Below are 18,648 nucleotides of genomic sequence, written 5' to 3' on the forward strand. Positions count from 1 at the left end.
CTTTTCCTCAAAGTTTTGCAGCAATGTTTCAAAGAGCCAGAAAGTAAATAAACAGCAGACAGAAATGAGGCAGGTCGAATCGTCTTGCGCTTCACGCATGCGCAGTACTGGAATGTAAACGTTTTCGGCTGTTTCAATGTGGACGCACAACTCTGTGAAATTGACTAAAACGATAATGTGGACGCGGAGTGTTTTCAGACGAAAACGCTGTTTTCAAATTTATCCGGGCTAGTGTGGACTTGGCTGCATTCGATTTGATTCTCCAACTCTGGTGTGATGGTAGAAGCACTGTGTTACATAAATTCTAGGAACATTTCATTATAGCATAAAGCTGATTAAAATTTGTGTTTATTTGTGGTAACCCTTCAATGTTTGGGCCATGAGCTTCTAGTTGGATGTGCTCAGAAAACAGCCAGTGATCTTGTTCCTTACCTCATGACGTAAATATTGCCATCATATAATACAGAGTGACTGTTACATGGGACAAAATTCCCAGGGGTACAGTCATTTATCTGTCTGTCCTAAGCTCATTGTTACTGTGCTCACATGACTCTTAAGCTCCTTCACACTTATAATTTTATAATGATAAAAAACATGTTTTCTGGAACAATAACAGAAGACTTTAAGGCTGGAGAAAAACTAAAGCTACGAAGGAAACAAGTACAGAGCACGGATTCAGTTTATTTTTTGTACATCAGTGGTCTGACATGGGTACCCCTCCTTGCTTTTACCTGACAGTATGGCTTCCACCAAGTCACCCTCCTGGATCTGAGAAGCAGAGCGCAGTAGCTGCAGCACGTTGTCTGATGTAGGATCATGACGGAATAGGAGGATCTTCTCGTACATCCCATAGAAGCCGCACTCTGGTAACTAATAGAGACAGAAAGGCATATTATCTCAGCAAAATCTGTATTTCAAAAAAAGTTATGTTAGTTGTAACTACGTCTTTTTCATAATTGCTAATATGGGGATTTGTTGATCGTATAACCATTCTTTATCATAGTTTTGAGTAACTTTGTACTCATTGCATATCTGCATTTGGTCTAGTATGTCCACTTTTTCTCTTTATAACAGTTTTCTGTTATTTTCTCCTTATGGTCATTTCATGTGGATATTTTGTGTCTCTGTACGAGCTTTTTATCTGTGCACAATTGGTTCCTGCACAAAGCTGTGAATCAGGACAATGTCATCAGTTGACTGCTCTGAAAATAAAAACATTTTACACACAGACTTTTAAAATAGCATGAGCCTGTCTTTCTACTGCGATCACGTCAAAGTAAATTCAAATTTGAGAGAGCTGATGAAAAGAGACAAAAAAAAGAAGAGTAGTGACGCAGAGAAAGAGAAGAGCTTTGATCTCTATCAACAGATTAATAATAGACTGAGATTATCATCAGAAGGAGATGGACAGACCGATCTCACCAAATAAATTAACACAAATACAATGATGTTGTAAATTTGCAGAGACAGAACTCTATCAAAGATATTCATGTTCCTAATTGTGTTATGATGATATAATAACAAACAGCAGCCTGATAGTCCTCCTACTATTTGACAGTAAATTTGATTCAAATCTACTACTTTTAATTCAAACTGCTACATTTTTGACAGGCTTCCATTTCAGGAATACAAAATCTGTATTAAAGCTGCATATATTATATTATATCAACATCATCTATTACTGGAAAACAATGTTACTTTTATTTTGAAAGTTTAGTTTCTGCTAACTATCGTCTCTTTTACATATCATGTGACGTTGTGGTAGTGATGGATGGCATTCGGCTGTTTCCATTGTCAGATCAAACTCCAACTGCCTTAAAGTGCTATTCCCACTAACTGTACTGCTACCAGTTCTGCTGGAAACCATGCAGGCCATGAAATTGAAAAAATTAATAATAATAATAATTAATAATAAAATAAATAAAAAGGACCAAAGCAACGAGAGACTAGGGGCACAAATGTATGAGTAAGAGATGCAAAGTAACCACAGAGAAACACACAACAAAGTGGAATAGATATGAAACCCAACTCTAGAATCTGTAGCTGTTCTTTCTATTTCAGTCTTTGGTTCCTCTCTGGTGGGTGGGGGGCAATTCACAGGTCTGTGCCCAGGGACTATCTGTCTCATAATCACTGGATACAGAAGACGATAACACTGCAGGAGAAGTTTCAGATGTTTCACTTAAATCGCTAAAAGTGTTGGAGTTGCCAAAGTGCTAAAAGGTGTTAAAATCAGTAAGACTTCAAGCCTCGACTCTACATGGAGTTGTCACTTTAAAAACACAAACAGAAGATTAATTGCTCAAACTAGTCCCCACAAAGACAGGTGTATGTGAGCAAACGCACAAACGCAGCCGAGTGTAACCACAGGAAGTTAAAGGTGCAGTTCGCTGTTATGTTAAAGATCGATGAGGCACTGCTGAAAGGAGCAACACATTGACCAAGTGTAGAACACCACTGAGATTGTTATCGACCACAAAAACACACAAACACTCTTCCACGGTAGAAGAAGACACACACACCATAGCATACAATAGCATACATGAAAACAAAGATTTATATCAAACTTCTATTTTTTTTTTTACATACGTCACTTCCATTGCTACATATATGTGGTCAGACCAAATCAAATTTTTTTAAGATACCACAGCACTGAAATGTGATTGAAAGCATCCATTTTTTCCAGTTATGTGGTTAGGAAGTCATTGTTTTCTTTCTTTCTCCTTATAAATTATAAAATTATGAATTCAGCATATGTATAAGAATTACCCACGAGTGCCATACACCTTGTAGTATTCATTTTCTTCTACTCTTGGATCTGTCTGGTAGTCAGAAAACTGAATATTTGATGTACGACGTGGAAGTTTTATTGGAGTAACCTACAGTTAGTGTGTCACTGCAGCTACAGCTATTTTTCTGCCTTTTCTTTCTGGCTCCTTCATGATCAGAAACTTGTCTGTGTGAGCAAATATCAGAGAAGGACAGACACTGTATATTTGTGTGTTTTTTGTGCACTAGATTTTGAGTAGCAGTGAGTAAGGATTTGGCAATGGTATGAACTCCTTATCCATATTTAAGTTTTGGGAGTGAAAATAAAGTCACACAGCGGCACTGCTACCTTGGTAAGTAATGTTAGTTTTTATTTTTTCTAAATAAGCTCTAAAAATACTGGAATGTTGTGTCCCCCTGATTTTACTCTGAAATTTCCACCTATGGTGGAGGCTATGGGAGTACAGAGAAGTTACTGTCATTCCCAGAAAAACACTCTGATATGGACATGGTCATGCGCTCAGGCGCTGCTGTTAACATGAGCCTCAGTCTATAGAGTGACTCAGAGTGTGTCAAAACAATATCGGCGCACCATTACAGCAGCAGCAGCGGTCAGAATGAATAAAGGTGGGGAGGATTCCCTGCATTCATATCATTTACACCAAATTATCCAGTTTTGATGAGCCACTGCCCTCAGTATCTTCTTCTTGGCCGAGTGTGTTCTTCTTCTACAGCAGTCCATCTTTAGTGTCCCTTGTACCTGAATTACTGTTAACATTCTAGTCATTATTGTTTGACTTCTGCCATCAACAAGATATTTTGCCCACATTAGCATCACTCCTTGAAGCTGACATGCAAGAATTAGCAGTTTCTGTCACCCTAAATGATGAATTTCAAGGACAGCAGTAGGAGAGAGAAGGGTGAGGAGAGGAAACAGAGAGGAAAGAAGTTGAAAATGAGGTACATAAGAGCAAGAACATAATAGAACAAAAAAGTGGAGACGCTTTATCATACTGCCCTGAACCTTCCTTTCGATCAGCACGCTTGCATCATTATGTGTGTGTGGTGTCACCATAGCAGCGGTGTCGCCGTTGTTGTCATGGCAACAGGAATTCAGGGCCGATTCCTTTCCATCTCCTCCAGCTCTCTTTATCCAATTCAGCTCAGTTCAAGACTTCCTGTGCTGAATATGTTGAACTACAGCATCGTGGATGCTGGAGCCTGACTGACTGTTCTCTTAACATCTTGTTGTCCAACAAATATCTCTAAAGCAAAATAAAATTTCTTAAATTAAGAACATGTGATAAAGGTCCTGATGTCACTTCCTCTATAATTTTCGCCATGAGCTTATTTTATTTCCCCAAATTTTTAAGGCATGTATTCTCATTTTTCTAATCTCTTTACTCCAGACCATGCCCTGAATCATTGTTCCAATTTTTAGGACTACTGATGTATTGGAGTTAAAGTACTCCTCACTATCAGATTCTGAAGTAGAAGTTAATGTTTGTATATACTGAAAAATGCTAATTTGACAGTGAATTAAACTTAGCAGAAAAAATATATATTTATGAATGAAAAACTGATTCAATATTTTGGTTTTACATGATATGGGCACACCACCTGCAGGAGGAATCATAAGGGTTGGGTGCAGTGTTTGGTTGCAGCCATTGAGGGTCAAACTTTGGCAATACGATCCCCAGCAGAGAAGGAAGGAGTCTTAGGTAGTGTGTGAGGTTAAGAGTTGGATTTACCTCAACACACAGCATGGGTTTTAGAACCAGTCTCCTAGAGGAGGGGCTGGACTTTGTTCTAGTCTGAATTTTCCATCAGTGAAAATTCTTGACATTCTTGCTGGCGCCCGTGTAGTAATTGTCAAACCAGTAGGCAGACAACAGAAGTGAAGGTAGCCGTCAAGCTAAATGAGTCTTTGGTGTGGTACTCAACAAAAAGATATTCAACCAAGCAGTGTGCAGCTCTTACAGTAGCCGAATCACAAGCCGAATCAAAATAGTAGGGGTTCAGTGAGGCCATGGAACAAGACTTTCGGTCAATCTTGAAGCTTCCATCCATCCATTCTCTTTTACTTATCAAATTCAGAGTTGGTGGGGGCTGGAGCCTATCGCAGATGCCATAGGGTGAAAGGCAGGGTACACCCTGGACAGGTCGCTAGTCTGTCACAGGGCTAACGCAGAGAGACAGACAACCATTTTCACTCACATTCACACCTATGGGGTATTTAGAATCACCAATTAACCTACGCCCATATGATGAAATCAGAGTACCAAGAGGAAACAGAAAAGCCCAGCAAGATGATAGATTCAAAACTAGGGCCTTCTTTGTGTGAGGCAACAGTGCTAACCACCACAGCAGCGTGTTCCCCTGGTCTCCAAGCAATTCAGGGAAATTATCAGGTTATTCCGAAGGGGAATACAGTTCTCTAATCACACAGTATATAATGTGTGCAGGGTGCTGTTAACTTCAACTCAGGAAGGTCAAAGGGATACTTTGAGGATCTCCTCAGTTCTTCTGTAGCAGAGGCGGAGTCTGGAGATGAGGTGGGTGATTTGCCCATCACTGGAGGTGAGGTCACTGAAATCGTTAACTCCTTGGCAGAGATGGGCAGTAACGCGTTACTTGTAATGCGTTACTGTAATCTGATTACCTTTTTCAGGTAACGAGTAAAGTAAGGGATTACTATTGCAAAAACAGTAATTAGATTACCGTTACTTTCCCGTAGAAACGCTGCGTTACTGCGTTACTAAAACCATGATTTTTTTGCAAGAATGTCTCATGACAGTGACGTAAGCGAGTGCGACATTCGTGACAACAGCTGTGTGCAGATCAACAGTGGATCATATATATCGAGTTAAAACTAATAAAACAAGTTTTAAAAAGGGACTTTTCCATTTGATTACATTTTGTATGATGGATTATGTAGAAAAAGTAGAATTGGGCTGAAAGATCTATCGCTTTATCACCTATTCAGGTTGTAAATCGTGTTTTTAAAAAGTAACTAAGTAACTAAGTATTAATTACTTTTTAAAATAAGTAATCAGTAAAGTAACGGGATTACTTTTTGGGGGGAGTAATCGGTAATTAGTTACTGATTACTTTTTTCAAGTAACTTGACCAACACTGCTCCTTGGTAGCAGAACCCCTTGGGTGGATAAGGCTCACTCTAAAGAGTTCATAAAGGTCCTGGATGTTTTAGGGTTTTCCTGGTTGATACCCCTTTGTGATATCACATGGAGATCTGGGGCAGTGCCTCTGTATTGGCAGACTGAGGTCATAGTTCCCATTTTTAAGAAGAGGGACTGGAGGGTGTGCTCTGCCAAACCACACTACTCAGCCTCAAGGTGTATGTCATAGTACTGGAAAGGAGAGTCCATCTCTTAGCTGAACCTTGAACTCAGGAAGAGCAATACAACTTTTATCCTGGCTGTCAAATGCTGATCCAGCTCAGTGTCCTCTCGAGTGTTTGTGGGCGTTTGCCCAACCAATCCGCATGTGTTTTGCGGACATATGACTGCATCTCTCAGGGGATCCTGTGAGAGATACTTCAGGACAATCAGATGTCTTGGTTGTTGTTACAATCCATTCAGTCCCTATACAACCCCATAGCTTGGTCCACATTGGCAGCAGTAACCCTGAATAACCCAACTGCATTCATAACTTTATAAACAAAGGCTGGATGTGTTTGAGGAACAAACACTGCAGTGTGCTACCTGTTCTTTTTCAGCAACTGACATGTTTTTCACAGCCGTTGTAGGTTCAACTGTTTAAACAAAAAAGCAAAAATAAAACCAAACCAAAAAGTTTTATCAATCAATAGGCCAAAATTTGTCACAAATACTGAATGTAGTACTTTAGTAAGTTAGGTTCAGCTATGCCCCATAATAAGCTGGTTACCTATCCAGGATGTACCCCACCTTTTCCCCTATGACAGCAGAAAAAGGGCCCAGGACCCTCATGACTAAATTGGATAAGTGGTTAAAAAACAATAACTCATGGATCCGATCCATGGACTCATGGATAGATCTTTTTTTTAATGGAAACTGTGTCCATCTTGTCTAATCAATATATCAATATATAATGTCTACTTAAAAATAACAGTTATATATTTTAACTGAGGTCAGTTAACCCATCCATTCTCTTCAGGTTATCCTCATCAGGGTTATTGACATAAGCCCATAAGACAAGAGGCAGGGTATATCATAAACAGGTAGCCAGTGTGACCCAGGGATAACACAGACAACCATTCACACTCACAATCACACCTATGGACAATGTAGAATCAACAATTACCTATCCCCACTTGGGAGGACGTCAGAGTATGGGAAGAACATGCACACTCCACAGAGAAAGATCCCAGTCACACGGTGAAGTCAAACTCAGAACTTACTTGCTGTGAGGCAACAGTGCTAACCACCGTGCCTCTGTGCTGTAAAGATTTTATGATTAGGCAGATGGGCTTAAAAAGCCGTACCAGAAAGGGGCAAACCCTTTAGTCCAGCATGTACTTAATTAAATATAGAAATACGTATCTATTTTTATCTCAGCACAAGAAAAAAGCACAAGAATGATCAGTGACATTAATATCAACTGAATCCTGTTAGGTTAGCTAATTCTAAGGACCTGCTGTCACTGAGCCATCACTGATATTATTTAGTTATTTTATTTGTGATGGTGCTGCTAAGGAACACGGGGGTGTTAAAAGAGCCCATGGATGCTGTTACATTTGAACATAAACACAGCAATCCATCCTTATAACATAATGAGGACAAGAGTAGGCTGTCACTATAAAAACAGAACATGAAATAATCTTCAAATGTGCATGCACTTGTTTTACTTGTAGGAACTTGAATCCATATGTGGAACTCGACTTCAAAGTCAACCCAATGCAGAAAACTACATGTGTGGTATTTATAAAAATTAATGTTCCTGCAAAGGTGAGTAAAATCTACAATTAGCTCCTTAACAACACAACAAGACTGCTATCAAAAATGATTTAAAGTCTCAGTCTAAATGCATTACTATTTGTAAATTTTGTAAACAATTTAAAGTTAAAACTTAATAGCAAATAAGTATGAGACATCTAAATAGTCTAACGTGTAATTTGGTTGCTTACGTGCCTATAAATAATATGAATAATATATGTTAATCAGATTATGCACCACTGCATGATTTTCATTTAAAAAACAAAACAAAACAAAAAACAAAATATTTATTTTTTATAAAAGGGCATCAGACCAGACCCATGGCAGTGTGCATATGCACATTATCAGGTTAAACTTTGTCCAACAGCTTTTTAAAAGATTTCTACTTGATAGTGAAAATTAAATTTTACAAAACACAAGAATGATCGGTTACAAATGTGAAAAAATAATAAATTCTTTAAAATAATGGAAGACAAAATGAGATGAAGAGAAGACGGAAGAATAAAGAGGCATGAATGGATAAATAAAAAGTAAGGAGATGAAAGAGAGCAAGAGCGAGGACAATGACATGGACAGAAAACACACATACATCTGTTCATCTTCTGTCTCATTCAAAGTGTGTGTGTCTCATAATGGCCCTCAGAAGGACACTTCACAGCTGCAATCATCATCAGTTGCCAGGCAACAAGGAGAAACCACTACCGACAGAAACACAGCACACTCGGCTTCATTATTATTGTTACAGAGTGGCAGAGGCGCGTGTGTGTGCGTCCATTGTGTGTGTGTGTGTGCATGTGTGTGTGTCTGTGGTATATGGTAAGAAAACCAATCCTTGGTGAAACCCAAAGTCTTTTCTGGCATGCTATATCATAATGTTCATAGAGCTGTTCATTACATTACCATTGACCACAGTGCATGGTATGTTTTTGAACAAGACTGAAAAAAACGTTCATACCAACATCACTTTTAAACTGTGCAGACTGTGGTGCTATGCTGATGCTAATATAACAACTTCCCACATAGCAAGTAGGTCTGGCCCGAATCTGGTATCAAGCTGGCACTGCTGGCTGACTTCTGGCATGATAAGACGTATGTCATCCAGATATGGGCCAGGCCTGGCATAGATGGCACTGTCTATGTGATGGCATGCCACATCTGGCTCGATTGTGGTTTGGGTTATGTGGCCCAGTCTCATAGAAAACAGGCCTCTGGCATCAAGCTGGCACTTCTGACTGACTGGTGTCATGGCAGAGTGTATGTCAGCCAGATGTGGGCCAGGTCTGGCAATGACGCCACTGTTTATGCGATGGCATGCCATATCTGGCCCGATTATGGTTTGGTTTATGTGGCCCAGGCCCATAGAAAACAGCTCTGGCTGGGATCCGGCATCAAGCTGTCACCTCTGACTGACTAGTGTCATGGCAGGGTGTATGCCCAGATGTGGGCCAGGTCTGGCAATGATGCACTATTTATGTTCCTATTTTAGTTAGAAGACCCAAATGCCATGTTGCAATACTATACTGCTATGGTAGCCTACGTTTCAAATGCAGATTTGACAGGTTTGTGAGTGTACACTTTATCCAAAACCTAGTGACGGTTTACTCATCTTTGCCAGTGGGTGGCTGTAACTCAGGAGGTAGAGCAGGTCACCTACTGATCGGAAGGTTAGTGGTTTGATCCCTGGCTTCTCCAGTCTGCATGTCGTGAGTGTGAATGTAGTTAGGAGGCACTCAGTTAAGAGAAAGTGTGTGGTTGGGTGAATGTGGTATGTTGTATAGAGCACTTTGAGTAATCTGGGAGACTCGAAAAATGCTATATAAGAATCAGTCCATTCACTGTCTGAACAGAGTTTCGTCGTGTTACTTTTGCACTATTACGCACGTTGTTATTACATGGCTTAATTAAGGTACACATTAGGCTGACATTTAGGGCCAGAGCTGAAACTGCTCTGGGCCAGCACAGGGCCAGCAGTGTGTCTGCAACTGGCCTTGTGTGGGCCACCTTTCGCAAACCAGATCTGGGCCCCCAAAGGGCCCTCATTCTTTGTGGTATGTGGGCCATGTGTAAGCACATTGTCTGCCATCCTTGTCCATAGTCTTATTACATCCCGTATTGATTACTGTAATTCCCTCCTATTTGGTCTCCCTAAAAAGGTCCCTTCATAAACTCCAACTTCTTCAAAATTCTGCAGCTCGGGTCATAACTTGCACTCCGTTAAGTGCTCATATTACCCCAGTTCTTCAGCAGCTTCACTGGTTGCCCATAGAAGCCAGGATAAATTTTAAAATCTTACTTCTTGCATACAAGTGTATCCATAAATCTGCTCCTTCATATTTGTGTGACCTGCTCCATATCACCACTGTTTCCCGCACTCTCAGATCATCATCTGCTATTCATCTTACTGTTCCGTCCTCACACCTTATCACTATGGGGAACAGAGCTTTCAGTCGCTCTGCTCCTCGGCTCTGGAACTCTCTTCCTCCTGCACTAAGAAATATTGACTCCCTCTCCGTATTTAAGACACAGCTCAAAACACATCTGTTTAAACTGGCTTATTCGCTTTAATGCTGATTTTATCTGTTGTCACGCTCTGTTTTGTAATTTTAACTTATTTTATGTATTTTATGACTATTGTTCCTTTTATTAATTGTGTTTTTTGTAAGGTGACCTTGGGTTTCTGAAAGGCGTCCTCAAATAAAATGTATTATTATTATTATTATTATTATTATTATAAAATCCCACATAGCAAAATTGGCATGGCCCAGACCTGGCCCACACAATATGCTTACACATGGCCCACATACCGCAAATAATGAGGGCCCTTTGGTGGCCCAGATCTGGTTTACCAGAGGTGGCCTACACATGGGCCAGCACAAGGCCAGTTGCAGACACACTGGTGGTCCTGTGCCGGCCCATGTGTGGACTACCTCTGGCAGACCCTGATTTGGGCCACCAAAGGGCCGTCATTCTTTGCGGTATGTGGGCCATGTGTAAGTTGTGTGCAGCCACGGGCCAGTTGCAGACACACTGCTGGCCCTGTGCTGGCCCAGATGTCAGCCTAATGTGTACCTTAATCAAGCCATGTAATAACAATGTACCGGAACATAACAGTGCAAAAGTAACATGACAAAACACTGTTCAGACAGTGAATGGACTGATTCTTTTATAGCGCTTTTCTGCTCTCTTGGATTACAACATGCCACATTCACCCAATCTCTCTAAACTGAGTGCTTCCTAACTACATTCATACACATGCAGACTGGAGGAGCCAGGGATCAAACCACTAACCTTCCGATCAGTAGGTGACCTGCTCTACCTCCTGAGTTACAGCCACCCACTGGCAGAGATGGGTAAACCGTCACTAGGTTTTGGATAAAGTGTACACTCACAAACCTGTCAAATCTGCATTTGAAACGTTGGCTACCATAGCTGTATAGTATTGCAACATGGCATTTGGGTCTTCTAACCCGATCCTAGTTCTAGCAACATTCTCTTTCCCTTTCTGAACTCATCTGAATAAGCGCTTGCAGACAAATCAGATCTTCACTGTCAATTATTACGGAATTTTTACTATTTAACATAGCCAGAACATATAATGTAATGTAATTGTAAGGCATAAGTACATTCTAAGACACCTGGAAGGTAACATCTACTACACTCCAAAACTATGGCAAAATGCAACCTAACTTTTCTTACACATCTTAAGCATCTTAAACATTTTGTTAGTCAGTTGAAATAAACTGAGCGCTTAAAAACACACATTCAACAAGCTTAAAAATAGAGAAAAGCAATCGTTTGACCTGAGTCACCACAAATATTATTTACTCTAACATCAACCTAAGACATAAAAAGACCATTATTGTATTCCCACTTTAACATTATTCCTGGTAAATACTGAATTGATAAAGTGACTCTGCTGCTGAAATGATGAAATGCACTATAGAAATAAAACACAAAATTCAACTGGTTCCTCTATCACAAGTCATATTTTTATCACAACAGAATGTCATTGTGCATGGCATATTACTCTCATATTATGGACGTTTATTACTAATGATCAGAGTGTTGGGGTCTCACTGGTGAAAGTAAGTCTATTACTGTTACATTACTTCCACAGTACTCCATAAAATGACCTGCAACCCATTGTCACATAATTAATAATGAGGACATATTTATGATCTTTCTTTTAGTTTTTGTTATCTATGAACACAAAACTGACAACAAAATGCACAGTTAAAAATCATCCCACAGTGATTCTACTGGTAGAAATGGAGGCTACAATGCTGCAAGCCTGACTGCTCATCACTGTGTTTATTACTCGAATTTGCCTTAGTTCCTGGCTGCTGGGGCCAGCATACATTTAGCTATAACATCCCTGTAGGTTTTTCACTAGCTTTTTGTTAGCATGCTATCTGCGCAGATGTTTGCAAAGAATTGTGTTAGGAACACAATGCAATTGTTTTTGTCCTAGAGGCAGTTTGCACTTTACCATTGCATTCTTGTTCTTTTGTGCAATAAAAATAAAAGTACTGTCTGTATCTCTACTCCCCAAAAACTGTAGCTCAGCTCATACAACCCAGTGCACAGGAAGAAAAAACTTTGTAACTTTCTGTCAACAGTTACAATTTTTTTGTCAACAGTTACAATTAACTGTAATGTAATTACTTAACTTCGTGCTGCATTACTGAAAAAATGTGATGTGATTACAATACACGACACTTTGGAATGCACTACACGCACAACAGCTAAGGGGCCACTGGTATATATTACCCAGTCCCATTTATAAAATTAAAATTAAGATAAAATAATAGACATTAATTGCAATTATATTGATACTGAAGGGCTTGATGTTTTACATTGTAGCTTTTGGAGTGGACGTTGGTTTGATTAGGTGTTGGAGAAAGAGAAAAAGTAATTTGCAACAACATTATTGTTATTTGTGGAAATAAGAGAATAAAAACACGCCTGCATTCATAAACTCCTCTGAGATTTCTCTCTGCTTGCCTATGTGAGAAATAGGACATCTATCACATTCATAAGGACATCGACACTGTCTGTGTGTGTGTCAGCGTGGTTTAATTATGAGTGCTCGGTAACAGCTTTGCAGTTCAATTCAGTTCATAAAGCAAAAGCCAGAAAAACAGAAAAACCCCTGCAGAGCGAGTGAACAAAGGCAGAATTAATCATGTTTCCAATGAGAAACAAGCCTCAGAGTGAGTCACCAACTGACTAACACTCCTTTCCAGACTCACATACTGTAGGCTTTACACATAGAGCGAAAAACTGCTAAACACACTGCATGCCATCAGAGAAATGTTGTGTGTTCATGTGTTAGTCTGTTCAGCAGCAAAGGCTTGCTGCTGCACCTCAAATCTCCTGCTGCATGTAACAAATAAAAAACACTGTATCAAAAGTCTAAAAATGCAGCCATGTTTGCGAGGATGGATACATTCGAATGCCTTATTTGAGCATCTGATACATTGTCAATACAGTTATTTTAAAACAAACAATTCATGAAACTGTTTGTCAACAATAAATCTTTTTTAACAGCAATTAACTTAAACAAATTACCCTCGGTGATATACTAAATTCTTTTGTGCCAAATTTTGTTTCATCTGCTGGTGAAAGAATCGAATGGAAACCACCATCCTTATTATTGTTGACGTATATAACAAAGCTTAATATAAGCTTTGTCACAACTAGTCAGCATTCCTGAGGTAAAGTTGCTGTACTGGAAACAAACCTGTATAGTGTATAAAAACTGATTTGTAAAGGTGTGGAAAGTGACATAGCAACAGTATTCCCCTTTCTACTATTCTAAGCCTATGTGTTAGTTCAGTATTAAGCTCTGCAATCATCTGCCCACTTCCCTAGGTGTTCAGCTTCTTTACATCACTACCGCTCTCCCACACTGTCAAACTCAACACTGGCATCGTTGTTCCAGTCCAATCATCTTCTTCCTCAACTGAGCCAATCAGACTCACTTCTGTGTGGTTTAAATCACAAACCACTTCTGTCATTCTGCCTTTCATACATGCAGTGGTGTTTATGATGTTTCTTTTGTCATGCTATCACATTTTTAATCATGTGTCCCCCTCTTAGTGACATCCTCGAACCTATTCCTGATCAAGATCAGCCAGAGCCATTTGAATCCTCATCTGTGTGAAATTCTAGTAGAGGGAGCTCCTGTATTGTGTCCCATCAGAAGTACTCTTCTCTGCATCTTCTTGCCCGATCATAGTGCATGAGAAAATATGAGAGCTTGCTGTTGCATTAGACATGACTCAGTCTGGACTGCAAGTCAGTCCACCTCCTCAACAAACCCCCATTCCTGCTGTTTCTGCTCCTTCTAAAACAATTACGTGCAAGCAAAATAGAACCAGGAAGTCTGCTGCATCACCTCCCCTTCCACAGGAAAAGCATAAAATTCCGTGAAGCTCGGATCCTTGGCCATCTACCAGCAACATGGATGTGACGCAGTTATGCCTTTTCTAAATGCCGTCGACTTTCACCTTCAAGTGATGGAGAACCCAAACTGCGTACACTCACCTTTGATCTCTTCCACTCAGCCAGTTTTGCTCCTTGGGCTCAGTGGCATCCTTCTGGAATTCAAAATGTTACTTTGCTGTTATTTTAATGTTCAGGTGTAAAAGACGTCATTTTCAACCTAGTCTTTGAAACTCTCTGATGGATTGTGTTGAATAAAGTTAAGCTTCCAGCTGTGTGTCACCTCTTGGATGATTTCTTCTCATTGATCCTCAGTTCAAGAATTCCAGCTTCTATTCTCAAATTAAAATCCCCATTTCATCATTTAGAGATTGCCTTTTCAATATTCAGTCTTTTGGTATTTGCTTGATTCAGTCTCATTAGGTAAGGGTTGTGGCTCAGATTTAAGGTTCTGGTCTATGCTGCTGAATAACTGGTACAGAGTAAGTTTTTTTATGATGACATAGTATTTTTTTCTGACTCTCTCAAGCCCTTCACAGTTGCACCATCATCTATAAGTTTTGAAGGTATTCTCAAAGGGTAAAACTGAGTTCTCAGTTTCAAAAAGTTATTTTACAAAAAGTGCAAAAACAGTGAGGTGAAACACCTGCATATGAACATTACTTTTATTTTAACATCCAGGACGGAAACAATTGCATTATGCTGCTAACATAACTTTGGCTCTTTGCAAGCATAAACAACGTGCTACTGTATTGTTAAACTAGCCAAGAGCTATGTTGAAGCTGAGTGAAAGCCAACTCAGCAGCCAGACCCTGAACTTCTACAGGAAAAAAAGAAAGAACAAGAAGTGATGAGCAGTCAGACTGCTGCCTCCATTTCTACCTGTTCTTGTTTCTAATATAGAATCACCATGGCGATTGTTTTAAAGTATCTTTGTGCTGGTTTTCATGTTTGCTTTGTTCTGTTGGTTTTGTTTTCATACCTAAATACTAAGAGAAAAATCATGTATGTGTGTCCTTGTTAGGATAGAGATTTGTGCTGATATGTGGTACTGTAGACTGTGTTTAATTGTAATTATGAGACAATGTGTTTTAGTTCATTTCAATGTAACCAGTAGTGTAAAAACTTTCTCCTGGAATTAATTAATATTTTGAATTACTTTTTAAGAAAACTGTTCTGTGTCAACACGTTTTCATCCCAACACGTAACATGCAGACACTATGTGACAAATCATCAGCATGTTGCGCGTTCTGAGGCATGAGAGCAGGTTGGAATAAATCTATAAATTTAAGATTATGGTTAGGGTTGCAATAGAAAGCAAGAGAATAAAAAGGAAGCAAATAGAAAGCCACGAAGCAGCTTTCTATTCACTTCAATTAGGAATCTGGAGCGTTTAATAAGGACACGGAGGGGTAGCTTTCGCGTTACTATGACACGCCTTGGACCGCGACAAATCGTCGGTATGTTACGCGTTGGGAATGTGAATGCTCTGTCTGTGTAATGTGTAACACATTACTTTGTTGAATGATGAGCCCAACACTGATCACAACAAAGATGAGAAATACCTCCAACATGCACAAACATTTGACTACACAGCACGCAATTAATCTGCATGACTGTAATGCCTTTGAGATGCTGCTTAGCGATGGTGGTGAGTCTAAAAGCCAAAGAGAACCTAATGAGAATCAGTAAAAGAATTAAATCAATAAGTGATATCCGTAACGGAATCGGAATTGGTAAATTCTTATTAATGCCCTTCCCTGCTCATCTCACTCACTTTTTAATCCTTTTTCTTGATACAGGATTGATGAGTAAATGTTTCCCTTGGTCTACCCTTGGGCATGACTCTCTCTGCCTTCTACACCTGTTCTGAATTTCCTTATCATCCAGGAAGGACAACAGATTGTTACACCACCCACAGTCTCACTCTGTGGATGTGATTTCTGACTTACCTGTATTCCCAGTGAGTTCCACTCAAGCCTCCAACCCCACTGACCTGCCTTCCCACTCTCCACCACCACTTGTCTCTTCTTGCTGGATACTTGCCTGTAACGTATAACCTCCTCTATGATTCATGTCCGGATAATCCACAAGTAAGGCAATTCCATTGCTTCACAAGATTCTTCCGATATTAAGATTGGCCAGAAATAACACTCTCTTTCCTCTTGTACAGATTATCCACTTGTTTTCTGATAACCAGTATCCCTTTCTGAACTACTCTCCAGTTCCCAGAACTATCCAACAACTTGTTCAATAATCCTTTTAAATCTGACACATGTGAGATAAATCTCTCTTTGGAGTCTGACCTGTAGTTCTGAAAGCTGGCACCACTGTGCCAAGAATAGCAATGCATTTTATTTAAGAAATGGATGTCTTCCCACTATTGATGGCTGACTACTCATTATTGATGACTTCCTAATTTGCAAAGTAATCCAGTGGCTGGTTTGTACCCAGTTGCGGGTCAATTTGATTAATATATGTCTGACACCCCCAATTAAAAAATAAACTAAAACAAACAATAACCTACAACATTAACCTTCAAATGTTTTTGTTTGTTTGTTTTATTGAAGGAAGAAAACCAAACCAGAAAGTGTTTAAAAATTCAAGAAAAAAATTATGATCTGTAGATCATATTCGTTTTAAATACTGTAGTGCAGTGTCCACTTCCCTTTTTAAAAAAAAAAACTAAAATATATACTGGGTCAGAGAGGACTGTGACATCATCTGTGAGGTCACGAAACCCCCAAATAAGAAACCCACTGAAAAATCCAAACTCCTTATTGCACTTCCTTTGGTCCTCAACAAAACACTTGGCAAGTTTAAAGTAGATCAGAGAGACGAAAAGCGTGAAATGAAATTATCTGTGTTTATGGTCTATATGAATTTTAAACCCGTGAAAGATTTATGTCACCAATGTAACTTCTTTACATTATGATTACTCTGTCAGGACTTAGAGGATTTTAGAACTTGATTTTAGAACTTGGTTTAAACTCTTTAGTTACCTTTTGGTCCACGATGGAGCACGCCACCTCCCGGACCTGACTGAGGCTGAACTCCGCGGCATCCAGCAGCACGGGCTCCCGGCTCAGACCGATCTGGATGTGGAAGGAGATCACACCACCACCTCCTCCTCCTCCTCCTACACCACCACCACCCCCTCCCCCGGCGCCGGTGTTGGTGTTGTTTGTGCCCCCTGAGAACGGGAGAGGGCTGGGCGCACGGATCAGCGGAGGCGCACTCATATGAGCCTTTTCACCACCGGTTTCTAACTCTGCCAAGAAACAATTAGGAGTCACGACGACGTGAAACGACCGCACGGGTGAATGAATAGGGAAATTAGCGACACGTCCAGGTGGAGCAGCCAGAGCAGGGATTTACACCGTGGAGAGGTGCGAGAGGCTCGGACGCACGGAACTCCCCAAAGCGTCAGAAAAGTGCAAGAGGATAAAAAGAGTTTCCGACAAAAAAGACGACTGATTAACTAAAATAAAACTAACTGAAAAAAGAAAGGGAGCCGCGAGAAGACAAACAGCGCGGGTGTGAACACAGAGGCAATTAGAAGAGCCATAATGACTACATGACTGGACCAGAGAGCAGCGTGGAAACCGGTGATGCGGGTGACAGAGCCATGGACGTCAACAGTGGCTGGAGAGGAGGAGGAGGGGAGTAAAGGAAAGGAGAGGAGAGAGGGAAATGTCCTGGACTGAGGGATGGTGGATGAATGATGGATGAATGGAGAGGTTTAGAATTCAGAAGCTGATGAGACTGTGCGTTCTGTTCACTTATGTAAATCCAGATATTTGCAGATTTTCAAAATCCCAAATTCTGTCTCTACTCCGTCTATCCTCTCTTCATCTACTGTCCCAGTAATTATTACTGTATTCAACTACTAATTTCTTAACAATATATGCAGTTATGGTTGAGAAATTGATTTTTGGATATACTAATCTAAAACTAGTGAAATATTACCTCTTGAGTTTGTCTTTTGCTGACAAGGCATTTGTTACCCTAATATGGATGTATGGGGTGGGGGGTGGGGGGTTAGGGTGACTTTAGTAAAGTGCAGAGGAGGCAAAACACAGGTTGAAACTCTCCTCACTGGTTTGATTCGGGTAAGTGTCGGGCAGTCAGGTTACTGTCTGGGCTTGCCATTTTGCCATAGACCCATTAATTCCCAGTAATGTTGAGATGGCTTTTTACGATTAGATTAATTATGTAGGATGTTTAATCTTTTTTTAAAGGTAATTTTGCTTTCTTCTTGTATGCAGCCTCTTTTTTGGTTTGCAGTGCAGAAAAGCATAGACTGTACCAGAAATGGAATTTGTAATAAAGTTAATCTGTTTTCATGTAACATAATTTTGTCTGTGATTTTCTTTAATCAAGACAGAGATTATTGCCACTGGAAACAATTTAATTTTGTCCACCTAAATCTAATGGATTGCAGTCTCCGCAGACAGAAGGGAATAAATAGAATACAATTAAAAAATAGAGTTGG

At 39.9% G+C, this 18,648-nt stretch overlaps 1 protein-coding gene across 1 annotated transcript in view; it reads right to left on the bottom strand.

Moving 5' to 3' along the window:
- Nucleotides 1-17,739, bottom strand: part of prkd1 (protein kinase D1) — a 72,740-nt gene extending 55,001 nt beyond the window's left edge. The window contains exons 1-2 of the mRNA XM_086275058.1: nucleotides 17,156-17,739; nucleotides 732-870 (exon numbers count right to left, since the gene is read on the bottom strand). Coding sequence (XP_086131184.1) covers nucleotides 732-870; nucleotides 17,156-17,395 — 379 coding nt within the window. The 5' untranslated portion in view covers nucleotides 17,396-17,739. The remainder of the gene's footprint in view (nucleotides 1-731; nucleotides 871-17,155) is intronic.
- Nucleotides 17,740-18,648: the final 909 nt, after the last annotated feature.

Source organism: Aulonocara sp. 'chitande type north' Nkhata Bay, linkage group LG19, assembly GCF_057382095.1.
Source record: "Aulonocara sp. 'chitande type north' Nkhata Bay isolate Kocher_YH1m ecotype deep benthic linkage group LG19, A_spYH_male_GT1.1, whole genome shotgun sequence".
In the NCBI taxonomy this organism is placed as follows: domain Eukaryota; kingdom Metazoa; phylum Chordata; class Actinopteri; order Cichliformes; family Cichlidae; genus Aulonocara; species Aulonocara sp. 'chitande type north' Nkhata Bay.